The 25,299-nt window shown below is 43.2% G+C and overlaps 1 protein-coding gene across 2 annotated transcripts; it reads left to right on the forward strand.

The window, feature by feature from the left end:
• Positions 1-1,610: 1,610 nt before the first annotated feature.
• On the forward strand, positions 1,611-13,227 carry crmp1 (collapsin response mediator protein 1). 2 transcript variants are annotated; one of them, XM_084345443.1, is made up of 14 exons: positions 1,611-2,092; positions 3,764-3,852; positions 3,994-4,178; positions 4,257-4,421; positions 4,951-5,012; positions 5,114-5,194; positions 6,310-6,378; positions 6,471-6,591; positions 6,700-6,856; positions 8,838-8,979; positions 9,069-9,239; positions 10,486-10,665; positions 11,633-11,798; positions 11,894-13,227. In XM_084345443.1, exons 1-14 carry the CDS (start codon positions 1,742-1,744, stop codon positions 11,983-11,985), a joined length of 2,031 nt encoding a protein of 676 aa, XP_084201569.1. In that variant the 5' UTR covers positions 1,611-1,741; the 3' UTR covers positions 11,986-13,227. The 2 variants fall into 2 exon arrangements, with proteins under 2 accessions (XP_084201569.1, XP_084201570.1); XM_084345444.1 differs by lacking the exon at positions 1,611-2,092 and adding an exon at positions 2,691-2,887.
• The last annotated feature ends 12,072 nt before the right edge of the window (positions 13,228-25,299 follow it).

The raw sequence follows: 25,299 nt of genomic DNA on the forward strand, positions 1-25,299 counted from the left end.
AGCTCGTTAACATGTAGAGTGCAGGATCCTCCTGTTTTCTTCTATGTCTGGTGATTACCACTACGCATTCATGTGGTGTCGTAGAGAGGAGAGAGGGGATTGCTAACTAATTGCCAAAACATCTGGTGGAGAGCCAGAATGAAAGTTTTTTAGACATCTTTTAAACATTCACTTACAGGGTTCAAAATTAAAGTTTTTATGACAGACCAAATTTTACTTCGTACAGCAAAAGCTACATGGTGAATTCAAACCTGGAGCCTCAACCTCAGTAGCCCGCATGAGGCATGATCTTTACCAGGTGAACTATTTATCAGCTATATTAAATACCATGTTTTGTTTATCCAACCTAGGAACACCAACCTACCTGATGAAGGTAGGTATAATGTATATAAACTTTAATTTTGACGCCTGTAAGTTTTAGCTTTAAAAAAGACATCAGAAAAACTTTAACTCTGGCTCTCCATTGGACGTCTTCTCGATGTCAGCGAAGACGTTGAATAGATGTTTTTGCTCAGTGGGTTGCTCGCTCAGGCGTTGCACCCCGCGAGTATTCCCCGTTGGGTCCCCCCTGCCCCCGACCTGAAAACCTCCTGCAGCCGGCAGTCCGAAGCTCCTGTGCCAGTGGTGTAAACAACACCAACACTCCCCCGGTGCTCTGAGCTCCCAGTCCAGACAACTATAGCTGCATGGTTCGGCAGTGAGAAGTGACTCGGGTGGTATACTGCCCCCTATCTGTTTGGAGTAAGAATTTGACAGGTTGCCATTCTTGCATATTGCACCTTTAAGCACATGACGTGTACCCTCATTATATCCTAATGATAAGTGCTATATAGGCTGTGGCCCTGCTGTTAGATATGTTGTAAATACATCCTACATCTCAACTGTGTTTACACATGTGCACTGTGCCATTGTCTCCATGCGTTGTGTTGGCGCTGTGCTTCATGTTTGGTTCATTGTTCCTCTGGGAGCTGTCCACCTGCCCAGTACTGAAAGGACAGCTCCCACTTTCTCTCTCTCTCTCTCTTTCGCCCTTTCCCAGCATCCCCATGAGCCGTGACAAGGACAAGGACTGTTGCTGCCTGGTACAAACTTCAACTCTCACTGTCGGCTCACACCAGCAAACATCTCATGAGCAGACAGCTCACTGGCTCCTGTCCAATCGAGGTAAAAGCATCCCCGCTGCAGCCCGGAGTCTCACCTGCAGGTCGCACTCATTCTTCTCGTGTCACGCAGCGCAACAGACCTCCTCCACCACCACCACCACCACCACCCCTTGTGAGACAACAACACCTCCGAAGGCAACGTTCAACAATCTGCCTGTGCCTCCAGATGTGGGTTAAAGATGACACATGCTGGTTTAATCCGCTGATGCTGCTGTGACCTGCTCACGCACAACCCCCCCACATCCAGAGAGGGAAGAGAGACTTGCTTTTTTTTTTTTTAGTTGTGCGTATTTTTGTGCGTCAGGTGACTAACTAGCAAACTAGTTCACACTGACACACCTATTAAAACTGGAACACTGCATCACTTGTTTATATGCGTGTGTGTGGAGGCAACAGTCTTAGGTAGCCCAGAGAGAGAGAGAGAGAGAGAGAGAGAGCAGCTTTCACAGCTGACAGCATCAGCGCGCACCCGAGAGGCGGGGCTGTCTGTGACCCGGTTAGACGTGAAACAAGCCACAGGCTCCAGTCTCCATCGTTTCAGGTTGGGGGAAAGTCTCCGTCTCCCCGTGGAAGCCGCAATGTCTGACTGCAGAAGGCAGTGGAACCGGGAGGATGAGCTGCCGGTGTACCTGGCGGGGCCGATCAGCACCGGGCCCAACCAGAGGAAGAGCTTCGGCATGTTCAGCTCGGTGGAGGGCGCGTTTGAAAGCAAGACCATAGACTTCGACAACTACGAGGTGGGGAGGAGAGGGAGCCGCACCCCGAGGAGCGGGAGCCGGGAGAGGCTCTTGGACACAGGTGAGCCCGTCGGGAAGACGCCCAGCGAGGGCCGGGAGGGGTCACCGAGCAACCCGCCCGGGGAGAGGGACGACGGACAGCCCAGTGTTGAGACCAGATACTCAGCTGGGAAGGAAAGCCCGGATGGGAAGGTGGCACCTACTTTTCTATTTTTCCCCCCTCTGTGTCTGTCTTTATGGTTAAAATTCTGATGATATGGTCATGCTTCATGATAAATAGTTCATAATGAACATACTAGTTACAAAGAACCCGTCGGATCAACCAGGAGGAAGAACAAAGGCTTGTAGTTTTAACGACTAAAGGCATAAATGTGAATAATTAATTTTTAGTGTGCAAATAGTGACACGTTGGCCTCATTTTGGAGGAGCCTTGTTAATCTCTAACCCCTCAGGAGTTGTGATTGTGACACAAATACACCAGTCTGCATAAATGATGAACTTTTGTGCTGCATTGCAGTTAGACCATTTTGCTCCACGTCGCTACGCAGCTCCACCAAAATCCTCCGAAAATATGCAAATGCACAAGCACGTCGTTAAATGACGCTGATCCCGGGTCTGGTGCCGGGCCGGGCGGCTGTCCTCGCTGTATTGTTGTTGTGCTCTCACGTGAGCTGCCTCTCGTGTGCGCGCGTGTAGAAGAGACAGGCGAGGGGGGGTGGGTGTGAGCTTTTCTGCCCGCGCGCGCACGCACGCACAGGATCGTCACCTGTCTCTCACGGCGCGCGCTCCACGCATCCTGACGCAGCCCGGCGGCGGCGGATTCATCGCTCTCCATCTCTGAACGCACGGAAACACCGACTCGCTCACATCAGGGGGAGGCGAAGGGGCGCAGAGCGCAGCGAAGGGCGCCGGGGTCATCACAACCCGGGGGCAGAGAGCATGTCTGGGACCGGTCACCAGGGGAGGAACAGCATCCCCCATCTGACGGTGAGCGACCCGGCCTGGTCGGTGGAGAAGCTCTACGCGTGTATGCAAATCCCTGCTGCCGGTGCCGGCAGAGAGGGGATTAAATTCTTAGTGAGGCAGCAAAGAGCAGAAGGCCTTTCTACTGTTTCCCAACAGCAATCCCAAACCAGAGAGGTGACAATTTCAATGTGTGTGTGTCCAATCCAGCGCGTTTTCGTCGCTCGGTGTTGTGTAATCTCGCCGCCCGTCAAAGGGATTAACTCGGTGGACGTGACGGTCGAACCTGGAAACAATGACACGCACGAAACTACACAAAAGGTGGTGATGAGACCGGATCCGTGCAAAGTGGCATCCCCTCTCAGCTCCAGCATGCATTCTGTAAAGAGACAGTTCACACAACTCGGCGTTTAAGTCCTTTAACTGAGACACGCGTCAGGCTGCATTCACATTGTGTGAGCACCCTTACTGGCTAAAGATGCTGAGGATTCAGCAGGGCTGTCAGCTGCCGTCATCTCGCACCATGGGTTGATCACTGGTTGCCATGGAGACATAACATCTTCCTAATGCCGTTGCCAGGCACCCTGTCTGGTGGTGGAGGGCGTGGACAGACACATAGCCGTCTGAGGGAAACGTGGTTAAAAAGCTTTCTTCTAAATTATCAGCACTTATAACCTCGTTATGCATGTAATTAACACAAATAACTGCACTGATATTATGTGAGACCCCACCCCCCCATGCACAGTGTATCTCTCCAACCCTCATCGACTGCACTGTGTGGTTATATTGCTGTAAAGTAAGGGATTACATAACTGATTGTGCAATATATCGAAATGTCAGGATTGAATTCGACCCCTCTCTCCCTCTCTCCCTCCCTCTGTCCCTGCCTCTCCCCTGCAGAGTGAAAAGCTGTTGATCAAAGGAGGGCGGGTGGTCAACGATGACCAGTCCCTCTATTCAGATGTCTACATCGAGGATGGGCTCATCAAGTGCGTATATAAGAAGGAAATCATGTCAAAAAAACTGAAGACGCATAACATTTTTTATTTGCAGTCGATGATGAGCCCACTCTCACTCGGCCCTGCTTTCCTCCCACCCCTTTGTCTCCACATGCATATTATCCTTGGCAGGCAGGTGGGGGAGAATCTGGTTGTACCCGGAGGGGTCAAGGTGATCGAGGCTAATGGCCGCATGGTGATACCAGGGGGGATAGATGTCAACACCTGCTTCATGAAGCCTTTCCTGGGCACACAGCCTGTTGATGATTTCCTCCAGGGCACCAAGGCTGCACTTGCCGGGGGCACCACCATGATCAGTGAGTGTGGATACCTCCTACAGACTGTTGAAAAAATATTGGCTGAACTCTTAACCTTTGACCTCTCTCCTCTCTCAGTTGACCATGTGACCCCCCAGCCCGGGGACAGTCTTCTGGAGGCGTTCGAGCACTGGCAGGAGGCTGCAGACAAGAAGGCGTGCTGCGATTACTCCCTCCACGTGGACATTCCTCAGTGGAATGAGTCTGTTAAAGATGAGCTGGAGCTGCTGGTGCAGGAGAAAGGTACGTCTCGTTATTCCACCATGCTTCAGAGCTGTGGTCATTACTGTAGTTCTTCATGTTCATCCCTATTCTGGACACATTTCACAAGAACAATAGGGACAGAGTTGGGAACAATTTGGCCCAGTGTTGAATCCTCTTACAGTGAAGTCACAGCGGAAATCCATTGTCCTCATCATGGCGCTGTCATGGTGGCAGTGTATAAATTCTCGCTTGTAATCTGTTTTAAGTAAAAAATCACTTTTCTTTTGGGGGAGCTACAACATAATGCAGTAACCGAGCCAAGGCAGCTGTCTCGCTGAAGAGTTGTAAGTCTTGGCTCAGACGTTAGACATAAACACGCTCTGCAGACAAGGCTGTACATCAGCTTCTGGATTTTTTAAGTTTGCCCTTCATCACGACTTTATTAACTGCGTTTCATGATACATTATTTTGGCAACACTCACACAGTTCGTCTTTGTAGTCCTTGCTACTGAGATCCCATTTATTACCTTCTTGACATGAGTACATTCATCGTTTCCACTGCCGCCAGGTATCAACTCCTTCCAAGTGTACATGGCATATAAGGACCTGTACCAGATGTCGGACTCTGAGGTATTATAGCACAAACACTCAGATGACTCTCATGTAAATGTATGACTTTCTGCCCTTTCCTGTCACTATTTATCCACATATTGTTCTTTCCACTTCCTCAGCTGTACGAAGCTTTCTCCTTCCTGAAGCAGCTGGGTGCTGTGGTGTTAGTTCATGCTGAAAATGGAGACCTGATCGCTCAGGTAAGTGCTACGTAGCCGCCTCTATTTCTGTCCCTCGGTAGGCAACTGGCATCCCATACGTCTCGTGACACCATCACAACCTGTCGGAGTCTTTACTCAGCTTCCAGACGCAGCAGTTTACAGGTTCAGGTTCAAGTTTCTTTGTCTGTGCCAGAAGGCAGATCTGTAGAAGAAGACAAGATACCCGTCTTGACACAAACAATAGAAATTCATGGTAAAACTACTCAAACTCTGCTAATCAGGAGGATTAGGAGAGAAATAATACTAAAAATCACTAGAATAAATAGTTATTGTGGTGAAATAACAAACAATGTATGATGGCTGAGCTAAATCTCAACCAATCCATTACCTTTATATTCCCCTGCAACCTCCACTGCAGAGATGTTCTTGTTACATAACTCCCCAGCTCTCATAGAAAGCCAAAGAGAGAGGGGGAGAGAGGATTAATGCTGCTGTTGCCTCTGCTGATGTTGGGTGTGACAGTTTTTTCATAGGCCACCATTGCTGTTGACCATTATTAAAGTAATGCTGGTGATGTAACGGTGATTAAGATGGTGAGGCTGAAGGTGCTGATAATGCTGACAGCAGGGATGACAAGTGGTAGTGGTGGTTATGGCGATGAAGCTCCTTATCGAGGGGACAATTACGGCACAAAACCGTGATGTATTTGAAAATTAATGAGGGTAATTAATGATAATGGGGGTGCTGATGAATGATAATGACGTACTTGTTAACCTAAGTGTGATAGGAGATGGGTGATGAAATACCTTTAGAAGCACCAGTCTCATTGAGAAAAAAAAAAAAACAATGAATCAAAATAAATGATATATGTAATAAAAACAGTAAGGGGGTTGGGGTCTGGTTTGCATCCAGATTTCGCTGTTCTCCAGACAGCGCTGTCAGGAGCACAACAACTCGCCATTCTAGGATTACAATGAGCACTTCATTTTCTTTGATAGCCTGACAGACCGTTCAAATTCTCATTTAACGCCCATGAGACACCAGCAAAGGCATTAAAACATGAATCATGTGAAACAGGATTTGACAAGTAATGTATGTAAGGCTGACGGTTATTGTAGCGGGTATGAAGATAATTCTTTTCATTCGTGTTTTAGGAGCAGAGCAAAATCCTTGGAATGGGAATCACCGGACCTGAGGGCCATCCTCTGAGTCGTCCCGAAGAGGTGATGTAATTTATGCACATCCTGTTATCCACCCTTCCATCCATCCATCCATCCGTAGGTTGTAATGTTTTCTTTACTTCCTGTAAACGCAGCTGGAGGCTGAGGCGGTGTTCCGCGCCATCACCCTCGGCAACCGTGTGAACTGTCCCATCTACATCACCAAGGTGATGAGCAAGAGTGCAGCCGACACCATCACGCAGGCCCGTAGGAAAGGTCAGCCTCTCTTTCTCTTAACTGCATTTCTATTACCCAGCAGGTTCTCCATCGGTTCACGTGTCAGATTCTCTTTGAACGACTCTTCTCTTCTGTCTTCTCATCCAGGCTCTCTGGTTTTTGGGGAGCCAATCACAGCTAGCCTGGCCACTGACGGCTCCCACTACTGGAGCAAGAACTGGGCCAAAGCGGCTGCTTACGTGACATCTCCGCCTTTGAGTCCTGACCCTACAACCCCTGACCACCTCCACACACTGCTGGCTTGGTACGTCTTAAATCTAGACAGACACAGAAGCAGCAGACAGTTGAAGTCTGACTGGCTGTGGGCTTATTTCCCTTATTTCATATTGGGGCCAAAATGTGAAATGTTAGTTTTGCTTTGCAAATATAACACAGACATCAATCAATATACTTGAATAACTGAAAACTAGGCTTCTGATACCAGAATCAAAGGACAGCAAATAAGCGTAGCTAAGTGCTAATGTGGATCGTATTTGGAATTAAAGACTTTAAAGACAGTGTCCTAGATTAATAATAATTATCTTTTTTCCATAATGACATTCATCACACAACTACTAATGAACTGAGAAGAAATAAGCTGATATTTTGCGATGACGGTTGTTTCGTTATTCGTGGAGTCCCCAGGGAACCCACTAGTCACCAGTCTTCGTATTATAATTAGCGTAAGGGTTAATGCAAGGCTGTAAAGTTGTACAGTATGTGGTGATAATCCTCTGAGAAGCCTGCAGTATATTGAACACTGGGATATGTAAAAACTTTTCTAATTAATGCAGAGCGAGGGCAGACAGAGTGCTTAATTTAGCTGTAACCTCTGCAGAAAGTGAAATGCAAATCAGCCTGATGACACCAAAGGAGACAAGTACCGGGGTCTAACTCTGACTGTTTGCCCTCAGATATAAGTTTGGTATTCATGCCACAACAACTGCTCGTGTAACGCACAGTGTCAGAGCAGCTTCAGTGATAAACAGATGGAGAGATGATGGAGGTGTATGTATGAGTGTAGAAGCACATTGATAACAGTAAGTTGTAATTCATTGTAAAGCATCACAGAGTGTTTTCACTTCAGACACACACGCGCATACACAATGCACAGAACAACCTGCTGTACACTTTTGACTGTCCCCGATTCCATAAATAGCACAGGAACTAGAATCCTTCATCATCTGTTGCCTTGGCTACCAACTGCCTTCCTGCTCCTCTTCCTCCTCACTCCTCCTCCTCCTCCTCCCTTTCGTCTGCAACACCAGCTTGTCAGGGCGGGTCCGTGCTGTCACACCGGTGGTGTGATACTGCTGTTAGGTTGAGCCTCTGCTGAGCCGACAGGGTGTATTTTTAGGCTCTTTTTTCACAGAGATGCGGACGGAAGGACAACACGCTTCCTCACATTTCAGTGAGGCCCGTTATCTCCATAATGAGTACTCTCATGGCATCGGGGCTAAGAACCCATTGCTCACTATCACGGAGTAATCATTGTAATTAACAAATGAATCAAAGGACTTTGATAAGAAATTAGCTCTTTGTGATGTCAAATTCATTGTCTTATATATTCAGATGTAAAATAAGTATATATATTGATCACTTTTGGATGATGCGGCGGATCTTTGTGATGTGATCTTGTTAGAGCTTTAGGGGCTGGTATTGCAGCTGCGTTGCACCATTCTGACTGGTACAGCTGGCTGGTTTTTCTGCCCTCCGGCCACTACATGACTTGTACTTTAACTCACATGCTCAATGAAGACACCTGGTGGCTAATAGTAGAAATATATGTCTTTATCTTTTTAATGATTGTGTGAATGTGAATGTGGTCTTGTGTTTTTTTTTATGCAGCCAAATCTCCTTTGAGCTGCATGTATTTCATGAGTTCAAGGCATTTAAAAACTTTACAAAGAAATTGTGGATTGTACAGTAGAGATTCCATTATTAGTTGTTTAATTGATTAGTTGATTGAAATAAAGTTTACTGCCAACTATTTTGATAAAACAAACATTTGCTGTGTTTTGGACCACTGGTTAGACAAAAGAAGCAATTAGGAGGCGTCAGGTTGAGCTCTGGAAAAGTGTTTTTCAGAATTATTTTACGTTTTATAAACCAAACAATTGATTAATCATGAAATAATCAGCAGATTAATCATTACTATACATAATCATTAGTTGCAGCCCTATTTGACAGGTAAATCACACTGTGATATACTCATGATTTCATATCATTTTATTGCCTTGATGCAGTGGGGACCTCCAGGTGGTGGGCAGCGCTCACTGCACGTACAGCACCTCCCAGAAAGCAATCGGTAAAGATGACTTCACCCTGATCCCAGAGGGAACCAACGGAGTGGAGGAGAGAATGGGTTTTGTCTGGGACAAGGCCGTGGTGAGCAATAAGCATTTGTGTCTGTGTATTTCTTGTGTAGCTGTGAGTGTGAGTTTAGTCTCTTAACTGCCATCTCTCTGCCCCCCAAGGCCATGGGGAAGATGGATGAAAACCAGTTTGTGGCAGTCACATCTACCAACGCTGCAAAAATCTTCAACCTGTACCCACGTAAAGGCCGGATTGCGGTGGGCTCTGACGCCGACATTGTCATCTGGGACCCTGACAGTGTCAAAACCATCAGTGCCAAACTCCAGCAGTCGGTGAGAACAGAAGAAAAAAGGGGAAAGGGAAAGGAAAAAGAAAAAGGGAGGATGGATAGATTGTCGAATGGAATGTAAGGTATTTAAGCTGATGTTGCGACGACTAAACTGATCCTCACATACTGCGTCCGTTGAAGGAGCAGAAGTGCATAAAGAAGTGGAGGCAGGAGAAAAGCTGCAGGAGTCAGGGTTTCATATGGGAGATGCTGGGGTGTGAAATAGGATAAATAAAAGAGGAGGATCACATGAGGTGAAGAGGAACCTGAAGTGTGCTTTTAAATTGGGATATAAAATTCAGCTCAGCCTGGCATTACTGTGTAAGAGGCCATACTGCATTGGTGTGGCTGCTTTTAAATAATACAATAAAGGAATTACATTACATACAAAACCACTGGTTATTTAGGTTGTACGGTATGTTTAAAGAATGGAGTATGGGATTTGTCTTGAAAGGGTCAGTTCATCCAAATTATATGGAAACATTTTCTTCTTATTATATTATTATATTTCAAGTGGCTTCTAGCCATGCGGATGGATAACTGGTAGCTGGTTAGCATGCCTACTCTAGTTGATATTTCTGCATCACACTACGTAGATAGTCATGATGTCAAAACTGTTAAAACTCTGTTGATAATTTCTATACTATGCTATTCAAGCAATGCAATTTTATTTTTATGGCAAAAGCTAGACAAATAAAATCATTGCCGCAGTATATACATGATCAGGTGCCCTAAGAGGTAAATCCTGTTGTTTTTTATGTGACCCAACCTTTTAGATTCAAGACAAAATGATCCATTTAAACTCAGCAGGATGGCCTCAGAGGTGAAAATTTGCCTTGAGCAATGCGACACAATAAAGTGAAGGATATTAGACAGTGGATAATGTATTCAGTCTGCTCCGCCACTCTCAAAGACCCTAATCCAGACTGGTGCCGGCTTTAGGGTATAATCCCCCTTCACCCCACACCCATTCTGTGCTACCATCTCTCTCCCCATCCCCCTGTATTCACAGTAAATGCCCCGAGCCTCTCACTTATTCATCCCCCATCTTCTCAACTGCTGCATTTTACTGCATGTATTAAGCCGTTTGATACAATGCCTGCTGAAATAGCACAGTGGGGCGAAACAGTGTAGGGTATCAGTGTTTGAAATGGTTGGGGGGGGATGAAAGAGCTCTCTCTTGTCCGTATGCCTAATACCCATTTTTCTCATTCTTTGTCTTGTATGTGCTTTAATCCGTCTGCACACAGGCTGCAGAATACAACATCTTTGAGGGTCTGGAGTGCCGTGGGGGTCCAGCGCTGGTGTTGAGTCAAGGTCGAGTGGTTTATGAGGAAGGCAAGCTGCAGGTTCAGCAGGGTACCGGTCGATTTATTCCCCGCAAGCACTTCCCAGACCTTGCTTACCAGCGCGTTAAGTTCAGGAACCAGGTACAGTACGCAGATGATTTCTGCAGACGTCATTTGCAATGTACTAATATATCTATAAAATATAACATATCAGACATCATCAGGCTTTGAAGGGCCTCCTTTATAAAAAAAAAAGTCCTCAAATTTATAATTCAGTTCTAAGATCTTTTCCGATGCTGTGCTTACATTTGATTCATGAAAGAAGCTGAGCATAAAAATCCTTGTTAAGCAGGGTCTAAGAATTTCGTTTGTAACTTCTGCACCTGTGATCTATTAATCTCAAATCAGTTTAAACTGACTGCACCTGCCTCGTGATTTCCCCTTATACACGAGGCAGGTGAATAAGCCAGCATAAATGAGAGTTGATGCGGTGTGTCCAAAAAATTGATTAGCTCTGCTAATTCCTCACAGCTCCTCATTAGATCATTCCTATCACAATGTTCATAGAGCTCATGCAAAGTTCAGAGTCGGCTCAGACGTAGTATATGCATCTCAAATGGCAATATTATAAATCACTAGTGTCAAGGTGGACTTTGCCCAGAGGTAAGATAACGTCCATGTTAAAATAAGGTTTGATAGATTACTACTTATATGTGGCTTTCTCCTTAAAGGATAAATTCAACCAAAAATGATAGTATCTATTGACCCCCATGCCAATAGAAAGTCGGGAGAAGTTTCTTAGTCCACTAAACATTTCTGGAGCTTCACAGCAAAATTGTGTTGCAGCATTCTCCCTAATAAACTCTGTTGCACCATAGTTAACAGTCAATATAAGTAAAATAAACTGGTTTTATCATGCTTAAATCCGTCTGCTGGTGATATTACACAATATATTACTGTACTCTGTATTCTATCATCATTTACACGGTAGCTGATTCCATTAAAACCAATGACCTAATTAGTCCTTTAATATGGTGACTGGTGGGCTACAGACCATTGTTTCTGAAGAATCACTAATAGTTAATTTTATGTTTGTGTCTCTGTGCAGGTGAAGGGCAAAGAGGGTGTTATTCGTGGGATGTATGATGGCCCTGTGTATGACGTGGTTCCTGTACCCAAATACATCACACCTTCTCCGTCGGCCAAAACCTCACCCACCTCTCATCAACCACCACCAATACGCAACCTTCACCAGTCCAACTTCAGCCTGTCAGGTAACAGAAATTCCTACAAAGATGCATTTCACAGCCTTTCATGTAGACTAAAGCAATTCTGAATCTAATATATTAATTTCATCTTTGTTTCCTAGGGGCACAGTTTGATGACAACATCCCCCGTCGGTCAGGCCACCGCATTGTAGCACCCCCCGGTGGTCGCTCCAACATCACCAGCCTTGGTTGAACACTTGACCTGCACAAAGTGTGGTTGTTGTGGGGTTTCACCTCTTGAGTGTGTGTGAGTGTGTGCGTATGACTGAGAGTGTGAGCACACTGGCATGAATGAATACCTTTGTATTTTTTTGGTACAATGGTGACACACTCTTTTTAGACCATTATGATTTGTATCAGTTTGCCTTGGTCACAGAGAAGAAGCACATTAATACTTCCAACTAAAGAAGAAGAGTGTGATTTACAATCAACCGAGTCATTCAAAAAATGTGACAAAACTCACAGGCTCACGATCGGGGCACTCACACACACACACAGATCCGGTGTTGGACCCCCTCCAAGCACCCAAATGTGACCCCAGTGTTACGTCATAATGTTGTTATCTCCTTTCCCGTGAGCATGACCTCCTCCTTATTCTTCCTCACACCCCACGTCTTACTGCGTGGGTCCGATGGTGCTCCTTTCCTCCCACTCTCTGGTGGACAGCTGAAAAAAATGACAGATTTCTTCTGCATCTGCTTTTCAACATCCGGGCAATATTTGTTTCAGTGTGGCTCAAGTGGATCAGTTATACATATTGCATGGACACGTCTGTAGATGTTGCACTACTTGTGGTTTATTGTTACAACGGAGGAACACATCAAAATTGTACTCAAGGCACATTTGTATTCAACAGCACAAACATATTCTTCTACTGGTAAATGTATGCTTTGAACACATAATGACATTCACTGTGGATAGAGCCAGCTGTTACTATCTCCAAAACACATTAATTCATTCCAGCATTACTGTGAACTTTAATAAAAGCAATGGAACCTCCTCTCCACCATCAGATACTATATGCAAATCAATACTCTCCTATAAAGTGTGAAAGTAGACGAAACAAACACAAAGACAGCTGTGGACTGCGAAATGAATTTCTAGATTGTTGTACCTCCATAATAGAGATTCACAGTGTGTGTGTGAGAGATAGTTTTCTGCCAATCACTCCTGCCAGAAATAGAAATCCTTGTTGTACTGACATGCTCAACTCACTGCTGTATAAGGGCTTCAGCTCCCACCCCCGCTCTTTAAAACTTCACCGAGAATCTTTCTAAGCTGTTTTTTGTTTTATGTCATTGACTCCGGATGAATTCTTGGTACATTTAGTGTTTCTATGCCGCTCTGTTTTGTTGCTGTTGTCTGGTGTCTCCAATGGAACCACTGATGATCAATAAAGACTTGACTGTTGTCAAAAATGATGGTAACAATTTAACATGACTAGTAATATGTGTGGCTCTGACTGTGAGTCCTTTTTTCATGCCGTATCTTTTTCTTTGTCTGCTCAGTTTCTCTGGTACAAATATTTGGTGCCAGTGAATACTGGACAGGAAGGACAAGAAAGACAATGACAACATTTGTGTTTAAACATTGAAAAGTTTGTGATGAAAACGAGGATAAAAGAGGGAGTAGAAATTTAAACTGGCAGGGAGTCTGCAAAATGGTGGTCTGCATATAGGGTGGTCTGCATATAGGGAGGATATTGAATTGTTTAAAGCTGAAATGGAAACATAATAAGCTTTACCTGGAAAAGGAAGAAACACATGTTTAAAAAAACCTCAAGCAAAACATACATTGTGTATGAATTGGCACTTTTTCATTGATCAGGACTGAATGTGGGCTGTTATGACATTACAAAAGCTTTGTGACAGTAAATATAGATCTATGTCCATTAAAAGGTACATTTGTGGAAGTAGTATGACCCAAGGATGGAAAATTCAGTTAGTCTTTATAAAATGAATACTGTCCTAATTCTCCATTGAAAGACCTGAGTACTGTTCAGTGCATCTCTGCTAGTATGAAACAGGTCAGCAGAGGGCGTTGTGAGCTAAGCCAACATGTAACATGCAATTAAAGGAATAATATGAGATTTTCAATCGCTTACGTGGCAAATGAGATAGTTGTTTTCCTCATACTAGAGTGTAAAAAAAAGTTTACTGATTATGTTTCATGTGACATAACTTGTGCAAAGAGAACATTGTTTAGTTGAGGTGCAGTGTAAATATGTTGATGTATACCATTATTGTATAGTTAGTGGTTAAATTCAATTATAATGAGAAACAAGAAATAGTCTCATGGGTAATTTGCCATGATTGTTATATAATTTCCCAGTCTATAAGTTTCATTAATAGAAAGAAACTGTTCGTCTCGTTACATACTCAGCTTAGTCCACAGCTTCTTATCAGTTTGAACATGCTTTCACCTCCAATGTGTCACAACACTGAATATAATTAATCATACCACATCTGTAGTATATCTACACCCATCTGTTGTCCCAGAGGAATGTTTCCTTTTATTGTAGTCCATAACAATGTCAGCTAATGTACTTAATTTTCGAGTTTCATCTGGCAGAGATTAGCATCACTTGTTCTGAAGTGTTTTCTCAAAGGAAAACTCTTCAGTGGATGAGTTTGTTTGTAATTTGCTATGCGTCAGTTTCATAAATATTATGTTAAGTATCATGTCAATATGCTTTCTTCCGTATAATTGCTGTTTCCTGCTAACGTTCTCCACATTATGCTGTATTTGTAATGTTAGAGATCAGTCAGGTAAATCAACTATATGTAAAGAAAAACTGTGTGTATGATTAGATGTGTAATATAGCCCACCTTTAATGCTTTATACATTCAACTTTTTTCAATTTTCCATTATCCTGAGATGTAGCACAAAGTTACCCTACAAACAATGGAGCAACTCTCCCATAAAAAAAAAATAAAGAGCTGAACATAAAGATTTTCAGTGTACTCGAATGGAATTTTAAATGTCATGTGTAGCAAATAAAGAGATTCTGTAAACATATCTAAAAATGTTAAAAGATGCTCTAAAACATTGAGAGCTCAACATACTTTCTCATTCTTCAGTAATGGGAGCTTCCCAGCGAAACATCTTTGAGTCTGCAAGCTTCAGATATTCTTTATTTAGTACATACAGTCTGTTTATGTGAAAAGAACACTTTGTGGTTTGTACTACAGATGAACTGATTCCAGACAACATCACCTTCACAGAGACCAACAGAGACCTGCATGCTGCTGCTGCCATCTGCTCTGGGAGAAAACCAAGGGGATGTAATATTGAGGTTGTGAGACTGAAATTATGCAGGCTTTCCATTTTCTGCAGCAGGTCATGAAATCACAGAAATGGAAAAGAGTGAAAAAAACATGGGCTGTGTGTGTTTTTGCGGGTATAGAAAAGCCTGAGCAGGTGCCATAACAACAGAGAGACTTCCCATCCCTTGAAAGGAGCGGGCTGCTGTTCGGCAATAACAAAGGACCTGACTGCATTCAGGCAAATTACTGAGCCAGCTGTGCTGTTCTTCTACCACTGATGGTCCCTCGGGTCCCTACTGTGCATATCTGAGCTGCATCCAGCTCCTACGCGATGAACACAAAATGCGATATTTCTCTTCTGAAAGCTGCTACAGTAACATCCAATCAAAAGTTGACAATAAGGTAGTAATTGAATAGTGTTATTTTAAGATGTTATAGTAATTTTTGGTTTTCATCACCTTAAAACAAAACTTTTATAGCTACAGACGTTGATGTCGGCCATGTTGCACCAAACAAGTCTAGAGAGGAGCTTTCACTTTTTAGTGTTTTGTGCGGGGCACTGTAGGGGACGGTGAGACAAATCCTACATACTGAACCTTTAAGTACTCTACCAATATCATATACCCGATACATATCAAAATATTTTTCACAGCAGCACAGGTACTGAATTAATATTGCTCTGGAGTTAACAAATGAAATCAACCTCTAACTAACACTGCTGCTACTCAGGCTGTAACACTTTCCTTTGTCCAGTTGGTGTCCATGTTGAGCTTTGTTAAATGGTCAAGCCTGATTTTGATGCTTGCAGAGTTCTTAGCCCTGAAATAAATAAATGGCCTGTTAACCTACTCATGCGACTAACACCAGAAAACTAGACCATCATTCTGGTGCTATTTACTAATATATACAAGTAATTACACGTTTCAAAATTACAGCCTCAAGCTGCCTGAAATACCTACCCACAAATCACTGCTGTCACAACATCAGCTTGAAGCTGTCACTTATATTCACACGAGCCAAAAACTTTCTCAATTAGTCGTTCGACCACACAGCAGCTGAGCAGCTGTGCATTCATTGAGGAAAACAACAGGGGACCAAAGCCACAGAGTGATAACTGTCTCAGCTCTTTTAGAAGCCAGAAGCTGTCATCTATCGGCCAGTCAGCAGATGAGACTCGCCTCAGCAATCACTTGAAACAGCAAATCACACAACACCTGCAGGTCATCAGCCACAGACACACACACACACACAGATGAATACAGGTCTTTGTAACTTTCTGAGGACCACGATCCAACACTTACCTGTGAGGACAGAGCCGAAGAACGATGGGAGAGCTGGACAAAGGAAAAAGTTGTTCAGTTTAGTAGTTTGGAAAGTTTCTAATTTTTAAGTATATAAGTATAAATTCCAAATTAGCTTAAGTTGAGCTAAAAGATATGTCCGTCTGGACTGGTGTCATTAGTTCCCATCAGTGTACAAAAGGAAATCCAAATTTCCTTTTGTACACACAGGACTGAAATCCTGAAATCCAGGACTGAAATCCAAATTTCCTTTTGTACACACAGGACTGTCTACGTACTACGGTAAGCGTGTTGCGTCATTGCGTCATTTCCTGTTGTTGTGTTACTGACTGATAGCGTAACTGTGCTGCTCCGGCTCGTCCAAGCAGATTATTGTTGTATTCCTTTCTGCAGCGACCGAGATCCCGCTTGTGATCGGGCACTTGCTGGTCCACTAAGGCATTCAACAATACTCTGTGTTTATAGCTTGGTCGCCGGGCTTGCTGCTGTTTGTAGCTCTCTTAGCTCTGCTGGCTGATCTATCGTGTCCTAGCTTAGCCACTATCAGCTAGCGATGGCTTCTCTCTCTCCCTCTCGCTCTCCTCTTTTCTCTTGCTCAGTGTGCCAGATGTTCAGTTACACCTCTGCCTCCCTTAGTGATACTGGTACATGTATTAAGTGTAGTTTATTTGTAGTGTTGGAGGCGAGGCTCAGTGAGTTGGAGGCTCGGCTCCGCAGCATGGAAACTCCGACTGTAACTGCTGCAGTTAGCCACTTAGCTAGTGCGGACCGAGCAACTGTAGCTTCAGCTAGCCGTCCCTCGGCAACTCCCGAGCAGCCGGGACAGCAGGGCGGCTGGGTGACTGAACGAAGGAAGCATAATACCAAACCAAAGCCCACGTTACACCACCAGCCGCTTCACGTTTCAAACAAATTTTCCCCACTCAGCGACACACCCGCTGAGAAACAAACTCTGGTTATTGGCAGCTCCATAGTACGAAACGTGAAGTTAGCGGCACCAGCGACCATAGTGAAATGCATCCCAGGGGCCAGAGCGGGCGACATCGAATCAAATTTGAAACTGCTGGCTAAAGCTAAACGTAAATATAGTAAGATCATAATACATGTCGGCGGTAATGACTGCCGGCGACGCCAGTCGGAAGTCACTAAGATTAATGTTGAGTCGGTGTGTAACTACGCCAAAACAATGTCGGACTCCGTAGTTTTCTCTGGGCCCCTGCCAAACCTAACCAGTGATGACATGTTCAGCCGCATGTCATCATTCAACCGCTGGCTGTCGAGGTGGTGTCCAGCAAACGATGTGGGCTTTGTTGATAATTGGCGGACTTTCTGGGGAAAACCTGGTCTCATTAGGAGAGACGGCATCCATCCCACTTTGGACGGAGCGGCTCTCATCTCTAGAAATTTAACCCATTTCATTAGCCAACAACCAGCCTGACAACCCAGAGTTGAGACCAGGAGGCAGAGCTGCAGTCTTACACGCTTCTCTGAGCTTCCATTAGATCAGTTGCACACCCAAAACTTCATTGAGACTGTGTCTGCCCCCCGACCACCTAAATTAATTAAATTAATCAAATCAAAAGTCCACAGAAGAGGAGTTGTGCATGAAAATCTAATAAAAATTAACAGCAACTCTGCAATCTCAAAACAAGACAAGAGAATTAAATGCGGACTCCTAAATATCAGATCCCTGTCATCGAAAGCTGTACTAGTAAATGACTTAATTTCAGATTGTAATATTGATTTATTCTGTCTTACTGAAACTTGGCTGCATCCTGAAGAATATGTCAGCCTGAATGAATCCACTCCACCCAGTCACATTAATACTCACATTCCTCGAGGCTCCGGCCGAGGAGGTGGTGTTGCAGCTATTTATGACTTAAGTCTGTCAATCATTCCTAAACCTAAATTAAATTATAACTCATTTGAAAGCCTTGTTCTGAGTCTTTCACATCCAACGTGGAAAACTTTACAGCCAGTTCTATTTGTTGTAGTGTATCGAGCACCTGGTCCTTACTCAGAATTTTTATCTGAATTCTCTGAGTTTTTATCAAGTCTAGTCCTCAAATCAGATAAAGTAATTATTGTAGGTGATTTTAATATTCATGTGGATGTCGTTAATGATAGCCTTAGTACTGCATTTATCTCATTATTAGAATCTATTGGCTTCTCTCAGTGTGTACATAAACCAACTCACTGTTTTGACCACACCCTTGACCTTGTTCTAGCTTATGGTATCGAGATTGAAAATCTAACAGTTTCTCCACAGAATCCTCTTTTATCAGACCATCACTTAATAACTTTTGAAGTTCTATTACTGGACTACACACCATTAGGCAAAAACTCCTTCACTAGATGTCTATCTGATAGTGCTGTAGCTAAATTTAAGGAAATTATACCGCTGGCACTAAACTCAATGCCATGTCTCAATATAATAGAGGACTCCTCCACTAACCTCAGTTCCTCACAAATCGATCATCTTGTTGATAGCACTGCAGGCTCATTGCGAACAACACTGGACTCTATTGCCCCCCTGAAAAGGAAACCTATAAAGCACAGGAGGTTAGCACCCTGGTATAACTCAGATACCCGCAAATTGAAGCAAACATCACGGAAATTTGAAAGGAAATGGCGTTCCACCAACTTGGAAGAATCCCGCTTAGCCTGGAAAGATAGCCTTAAAACATATAGGAAGGCCCTCCGCAATGCCAGAGCAAGCTATTACTCGTCATTAATAGAGGAAAACAAAAACAACACCAGGTTTCTTTTCAGCACTGTAGCCAGGCTGACAGAAAGTCACAGCTCTACTGAACCATGTATTCCTACAACGCTCAGTGGTAATGACTTCATGAGCTTCTTCAATGATAAAATTTTAACTATTAGAGACAAAATCCATCATCGCTTGCCCTCAACTGGCACTATTGTATCTTTAAACACAGGAACCTCAGAAACAGTTCTAAATTCTGACTTATATTTAGACTGCTTCTCTCCCATTGACCTCCACCAACTAACTTCGATGGTTTCTTCATCTAGACCAACAACTTGTCTCCTAGACCCCATCCCAACTAGGCTGCTGAAAGAAACTTTACCTTTAATTAGCACATCTTTACTAGAAATGATCAACCTGTCTCTATTAACAGGATACGTACCACAATCCTTTAAACTAGCTGTAATTAGACCGCTCCTTAAAAAGCCTAATCTTGATCCAGAAACTTTAGCCAACTATAGACCTATATCCAACCTCCCTTTCCTCTCCAAGATCCTTGAGAAAGCAGTCGCCAACCAGCTATGTGACTTTCTTCATAAAAATAGTTTATATGAGGATTTTCAATCAGGTTTTAGAGCACATCATAGCACAGAGACGGCACTGGTGAAAGTTACAAATGACCTCCTAATCGCTTCTGACAAAGGACTTGTCTCTGTCCTGGTCTTACTAGATCTTAGTGCTGCATTTGATACCATTGATCATCACATTCTACTACAGAGACTGGAACACTTAATTGGCATTAAAGGACCCGCATTAAACTGGTTTAAGTCCTATTTATCGGATCGATTTCAGTTTGTACATGTTAATGATGAGTCATCCCTGTATACCAAGGTTAGTCATGGTGTTCCTCAAGGCTCCGTGCTTGGACCCATACTATTCACCTTATATATGCTCCCTCTAGGAAATATAATTCGGAAACACTCCATAAACTTTCATTGTTATGCAGATGATACACAGTTATACCTATCAATAAAGCCAAATGAAACTAATCAGCTTACTAAACTCCATGCATGTCTCAAGGACATCAAGACCTGGATGACCTGCAATTTTCTGCTGTTAAACTCAGATAAAACCGAAGTTATAGTACTTGGTCCTAAACACCTTAGAGATGCATTATCTAATGATATAGCGAGTTTGGATGGCACTAACTTGGCCTCCAGCACCACCGTCAGGAATCTGGGAGTTATCTTTGATCAAGATATGTCCTTCAACTCCCACATAAAACAAATTTCAAGGTCTGCATTTTTTCATCTACGTAACATTGCAAAAATCAGGCCCATCCTGTCTCAAAAAGACGCAGAAAAGCTAGTCCATGCATTTGTTACTTCCAGACTGGACTATTGTAATTCTCTATTATCAGGCTGCCCTAACAAGTCTCTAAAGAGTCTCCAGCTGGTCCAGAATGCTGCAGCACGTGTACTGACAGGAACTAAGAAAAGAGATCATATTACTCCTGTACTGGCCTCTCTGCACTGGCTCCCTGTAAAATCAAGAATAGAGTTTAAAATCCTTCTGCTCACTTACAAAGCTGTTAATGGTCAGGCACCATCATATCTCCAGGAGCTCATATTACCCTATCACCCAACTAGAGCATTACGCTCCCAGAACGCAGGATTACTTGTAGTTCCTAAAGTCTCCAAAAGTAGAATGGGAGCCAGAGCCTTCAGTTATCAAGCTCCTCTTCTGTGGAACCATCTTCCTGTTTTGGTCCGGGAGGCGGACACCCTCTCTACCTTTAAGAGTAGACTTAAGACCTTCCTCTTCGATAGAGCTTATAGTTAGGGCTGGTCCAGGACAGGCCCAGGCCTGTCCTGGACCAGCTCTTAGTTATGCTGCTATAGGCCTAGTCCGGGGGACAATGACACACTGAGCTTCTCTCTCCTCCCCTCTCCTCTCCTCTCCATCTGTATACATTATGCCTGTATACATGCCCCATCTCTGCATGTCACTGACTTGCTTCTTCCCCGGAGTCCTTGTGCTTTCTAGTCCTACAGGCTCCCTTGGATCCTGGCCGCGCCCGGGTCGTGGATCGTGGATGCGCCCACTGCTATGGCCCTGCCTGATCGTGGATGCGCCCACTGCTATGGCCCTGCCTGATCGTGGATGCGCCTACTGCTATGGCCCTGCCTGATCGTGGATGCACCTACTGCCATGACCCTGCCTGACACCCACCACTACTGTCGCTAATATTAGTCACATCTCTGTTACATACGTTCCACTACTATTATCGTACTGCATTGCTACATACCATCCTTGCCATTGATCATTACTACTGTTATCACTAGTAATCACATTTCCATGTGCATTTCATCATTATTGCTGTAATACATCTTTGTGTACTTTCACTCCTGTCAACCATCGCTTATAATTGAATACATTGTGATCTCGTTGATCTGCTCTGTACATGCGACATCTATTGCACGTCTGTCCGTCCTGGGAGAGGGATCCCTCCTCTGTGGCTCTCCCTGAGGTTTCTTCCGCATTTTTTCCCTGTTAAAAGGGCCTTTTTTGGGGCAAGTTTTTCCTCACTCGAATCGAGGGTCGAAGGACAGAGGGTGTCGTCTCTGTACAGATTGTAAAGCCCTCTGAGGCAAACTGTGATTTGTGAATTTGGGCTATACAAATAAAATTTGATTTGATTTGATTTGATTTGAAATTTCTCTTGGAATTTTTGATAAATTCTAACGCTAAACACGATTTGGCTATTCTTCTTTTGTTTTAAAACTCCTTTATGAACACATCACATAAACATGGTTACTCAAAATGTGATGTTAAAACCATACCAAGATACAATATATCTTCATGTTTATTTAGGCATTGCTGTGCTAACCCTCCACCATTTTGTATGTTGTAAGCATGTAAACCTTTTCTGTCATCTCATCTCTTGTTATTTCATTGCCTCATTGGCTTGAATTTGTTTCACCTGGTATGTCACTATCTGGTTCATGTGAATGCCTCCTATTGGCTGTGGCAACTATTTAAGTGGGGCCAGATGGTGTTGTTTGTAAGCCCTGATGAAGACCTGATGGTCGACACGTGATGGCATTTTTTATGACTTTGTCACGACGATAAAGGCTTTTTAATATTTCCTTTCTTGTTTCTTGATATTTTCTTTTTTGAAGTGCCTGGATTGCCTTTGGAATCACCACTTGTGTTTTCCGAGAGCACCTGACAGAAGTTTTGCCTGCATTGTGCTAAAAAAAGAAAATAAGTCATCTTCTCTCGAAATGTCCCACCTGTTCTGCTACACAACAAATATCACATTTCATATTTTCTTCCTCAGTGAAATCTCCGTCATATATTCTTTATTTCGTCAAAGGATTTTTGTGTCTTAAAGAATTCCACTAGGATGTAGTAGAAACATCACTCTTCCTTGGTCTATTCCATCACAAACATCATTACTTACACATCTTGCTAAAGTAAGACAACCTGACACCATTATCATTAGTGACAAGCCTGGGCTCATGCAGAATCAGCATCATAAACCTTCACAAAGTCTTCTCTTGTTACAGTAAAAGCGATGTTACAGACCACTGGCAAACTAATATATTTTATTTATCTTGGGAATTCATGGTGCAAACAACAAGATAAGAGCTCAGGTCTGTGACAGAACATTATATTATTTTAGTCAACCTTATCTCACCTCATAAGGATTTAAGAATATGTCGATAAACAGCGTGGTACAGTTTACATTTTTTGTGCAGTTACAGGCTGATACGTACATATTGCATCCTGCCCAAGTACATGTGTCATTTCCTGCCTTTCTATCAAGAATGCTGATGGCACAGCTTTGATGAGTTCAGGCTGATGTGACCATGAAAAGATGAAGAGACATAAATGACAGCCTACGGAGCAACACAGGCAGGATCAAATCACACATCAACAAGCGCCTGGCATATCGGCGAGAAAGAATGTTTACAGCCTCGCTGCGAGGCTTTCCTGAACAGAGAAACACCGCTCTGACAGAATTTATCACATCAGCGATGCTTTATGCTCAGCTGTACTGATGCTGAGTGCTTCTTTGGTGTTGGAGGGTTGCAGCACCCTGCTATAGATGTTATCTGACTGGACATCAGAAAACATTTCCTCCCGACAGGATAAGCACAAATGAGTAAGATAGGGAAATTTCAACATATTACACGATTATGTCTTTTCACTTTGAAGACACGAGGCCAAGGTTCTCACTCGCTCTCTCTCCGCATGTAAAGGCAATTCAAAGGCAATTCACTTCAGCTTACTTTCACTCAGAAAAGAAGATTGCTTAAGCCCCTGAAAGCATCTTCCAACTCCAAAGACCATTTGATACACTGGACAGTGTGTGAGGAAGTTAACATTCTGGGGTTTACTTCACCAGGCGCCTCCCTCACAACATTTTCCTCTATCTTTATAAAATCAATACAATGCACACCCACCGGGTCTATCCCTGGAATTTAATTAAGAGTTCAAAGAAACTGACGTGCTCTTTTTTTTTTGCAGTGCCGACAACTCCTTGTCCATTTATCTGGTGAATCAGTGTGATTTATTTACAAAGCCTTTTATGGACACCACTTATATGAGATGACTTACGGCTACAAGTTGATTGATATGACACCTGATGCTTTTCATGTTTCAGAGAAGGTTGCTAATACCTTTTATTGTGCGGTTTAACGATTTTTCTTTTATGTGTGTTTTTATGACTTTATTGCAGGCTGCAGAACAATTGGTCCTTCGGGGGTGGTAACGTCTGCACTGTTTTCATTTTGTTCCTGAACGCCGAAAACTGTGGTCAGTAATTCATAATTTTTGAGTTGAGAGCAGACTTTTATTGGATGTGACACATGCTGGCATTTTAATACAAGTGATTATACTAATTGCAGATAATGAGGATACAAATCATATGGCCTTAGAATCCATGAATTGATATTTCAACTAAGCCCTAAATCAAATGTGACACTGCTATAAGCCATCAGCCTAGAAAAACACAAGTTAATAATGTCTATCCTTTCCTCAAACAGCATAATTCATTCGACCTGTGATGTGAATATTAAGTTGTAACTGTTTGAAAAGTAGAATTAGTAGGGAGACCAACTTCCTGGTCTGTTAAAATGGAAATCAGAGTAGATTTTTCTTTTTGGCTGCTCTGAATTTGAAGGTAAATGAACACTAAAGCACATTTTGTCTTTTAGTATTCTTTATAAAGGCGGTTGTGCTGTAAATGAAAAGATTTCCCTGATTACTTTATCTTATCCCTATATGATGAATGCATATAACATTTGAGACATTCAGGCGGCCACATTTCTCTCACTTCCCCCTCCGCTTTTCAGCTGTGAATCACACCTACAGAACAGTAAATGCATTTTTCTCCCATTATCCATTTTTCTATCTGATATGACATGAATTGTGAAATATGAAGAGCGTCCTACTCGTAAATGATCCCTTTCCAGATTGTGTCACATTAAACCTCTTTCTATTCTGTTACAGGAGAATAAGCATGTGAGATCACATTCTCTGCTATAAATTAAACTGGCAGCTGTATCTGTGAGTGAGCTCCAAAGAAATGGCCTTGAACTGAACAGGCAAAGACGTGTATTCACAGCTTGGAATGAGTTTCTGAAGTATATTTAGACAAACTGATTTATCCTCCTGCCTTTTCTTTTCCATTCTTCAAGATGACCAAATTAATTAATTTGAAATTAAGGTGAACAGCTCATAACATGTGACTGAATACTAAAGTAATACTGACTCATGACCACATGGTGTCAGTGTTGCATACTGGACAGAACTAAATACAGATTGCGGGACTTTTTTTGACATTTTGAGTCCTTCACACTAATCTTCGCAGCAGTTAACACCTCTGAAGCATTTGCCGATAAGTCTAAGTCCAAATTGCCCTCTATACATTTTTAAAGTTTTCTTGCAGCAGGATCCGGTTCAGAAAATTCACCTTTCAAAGATAAAGTTGATGGATTGTGCCACATTTTAGTGATACTCCGGGAACATATTCCAGTCAGCACGCGTGTCAGCCAGGTGCAAATTGACATTACCCATTAAAATGAGAGCATCGACGTGTCATTCAACTAAATGGAAGGATTTGGGTTCTGTTGATTGAGCATGAAAAGGGTCTTAAAGCTGAGTTTGATGGTTGATTCTTGACCTTGGAAACAGAAGATGGTTATACAGTCTCACTCAATGTC

This window comes from Pagrus pagrus, assembly GCF_965226575.1.
Source record: "Pagrus pagrus genome assembly, chromosome: 2".
NCBI lineage: Eukaryota > Metazoa > Chordata > Actinopteri > Spariformes > Sparidae > Pagrus > Pagrus pagrus.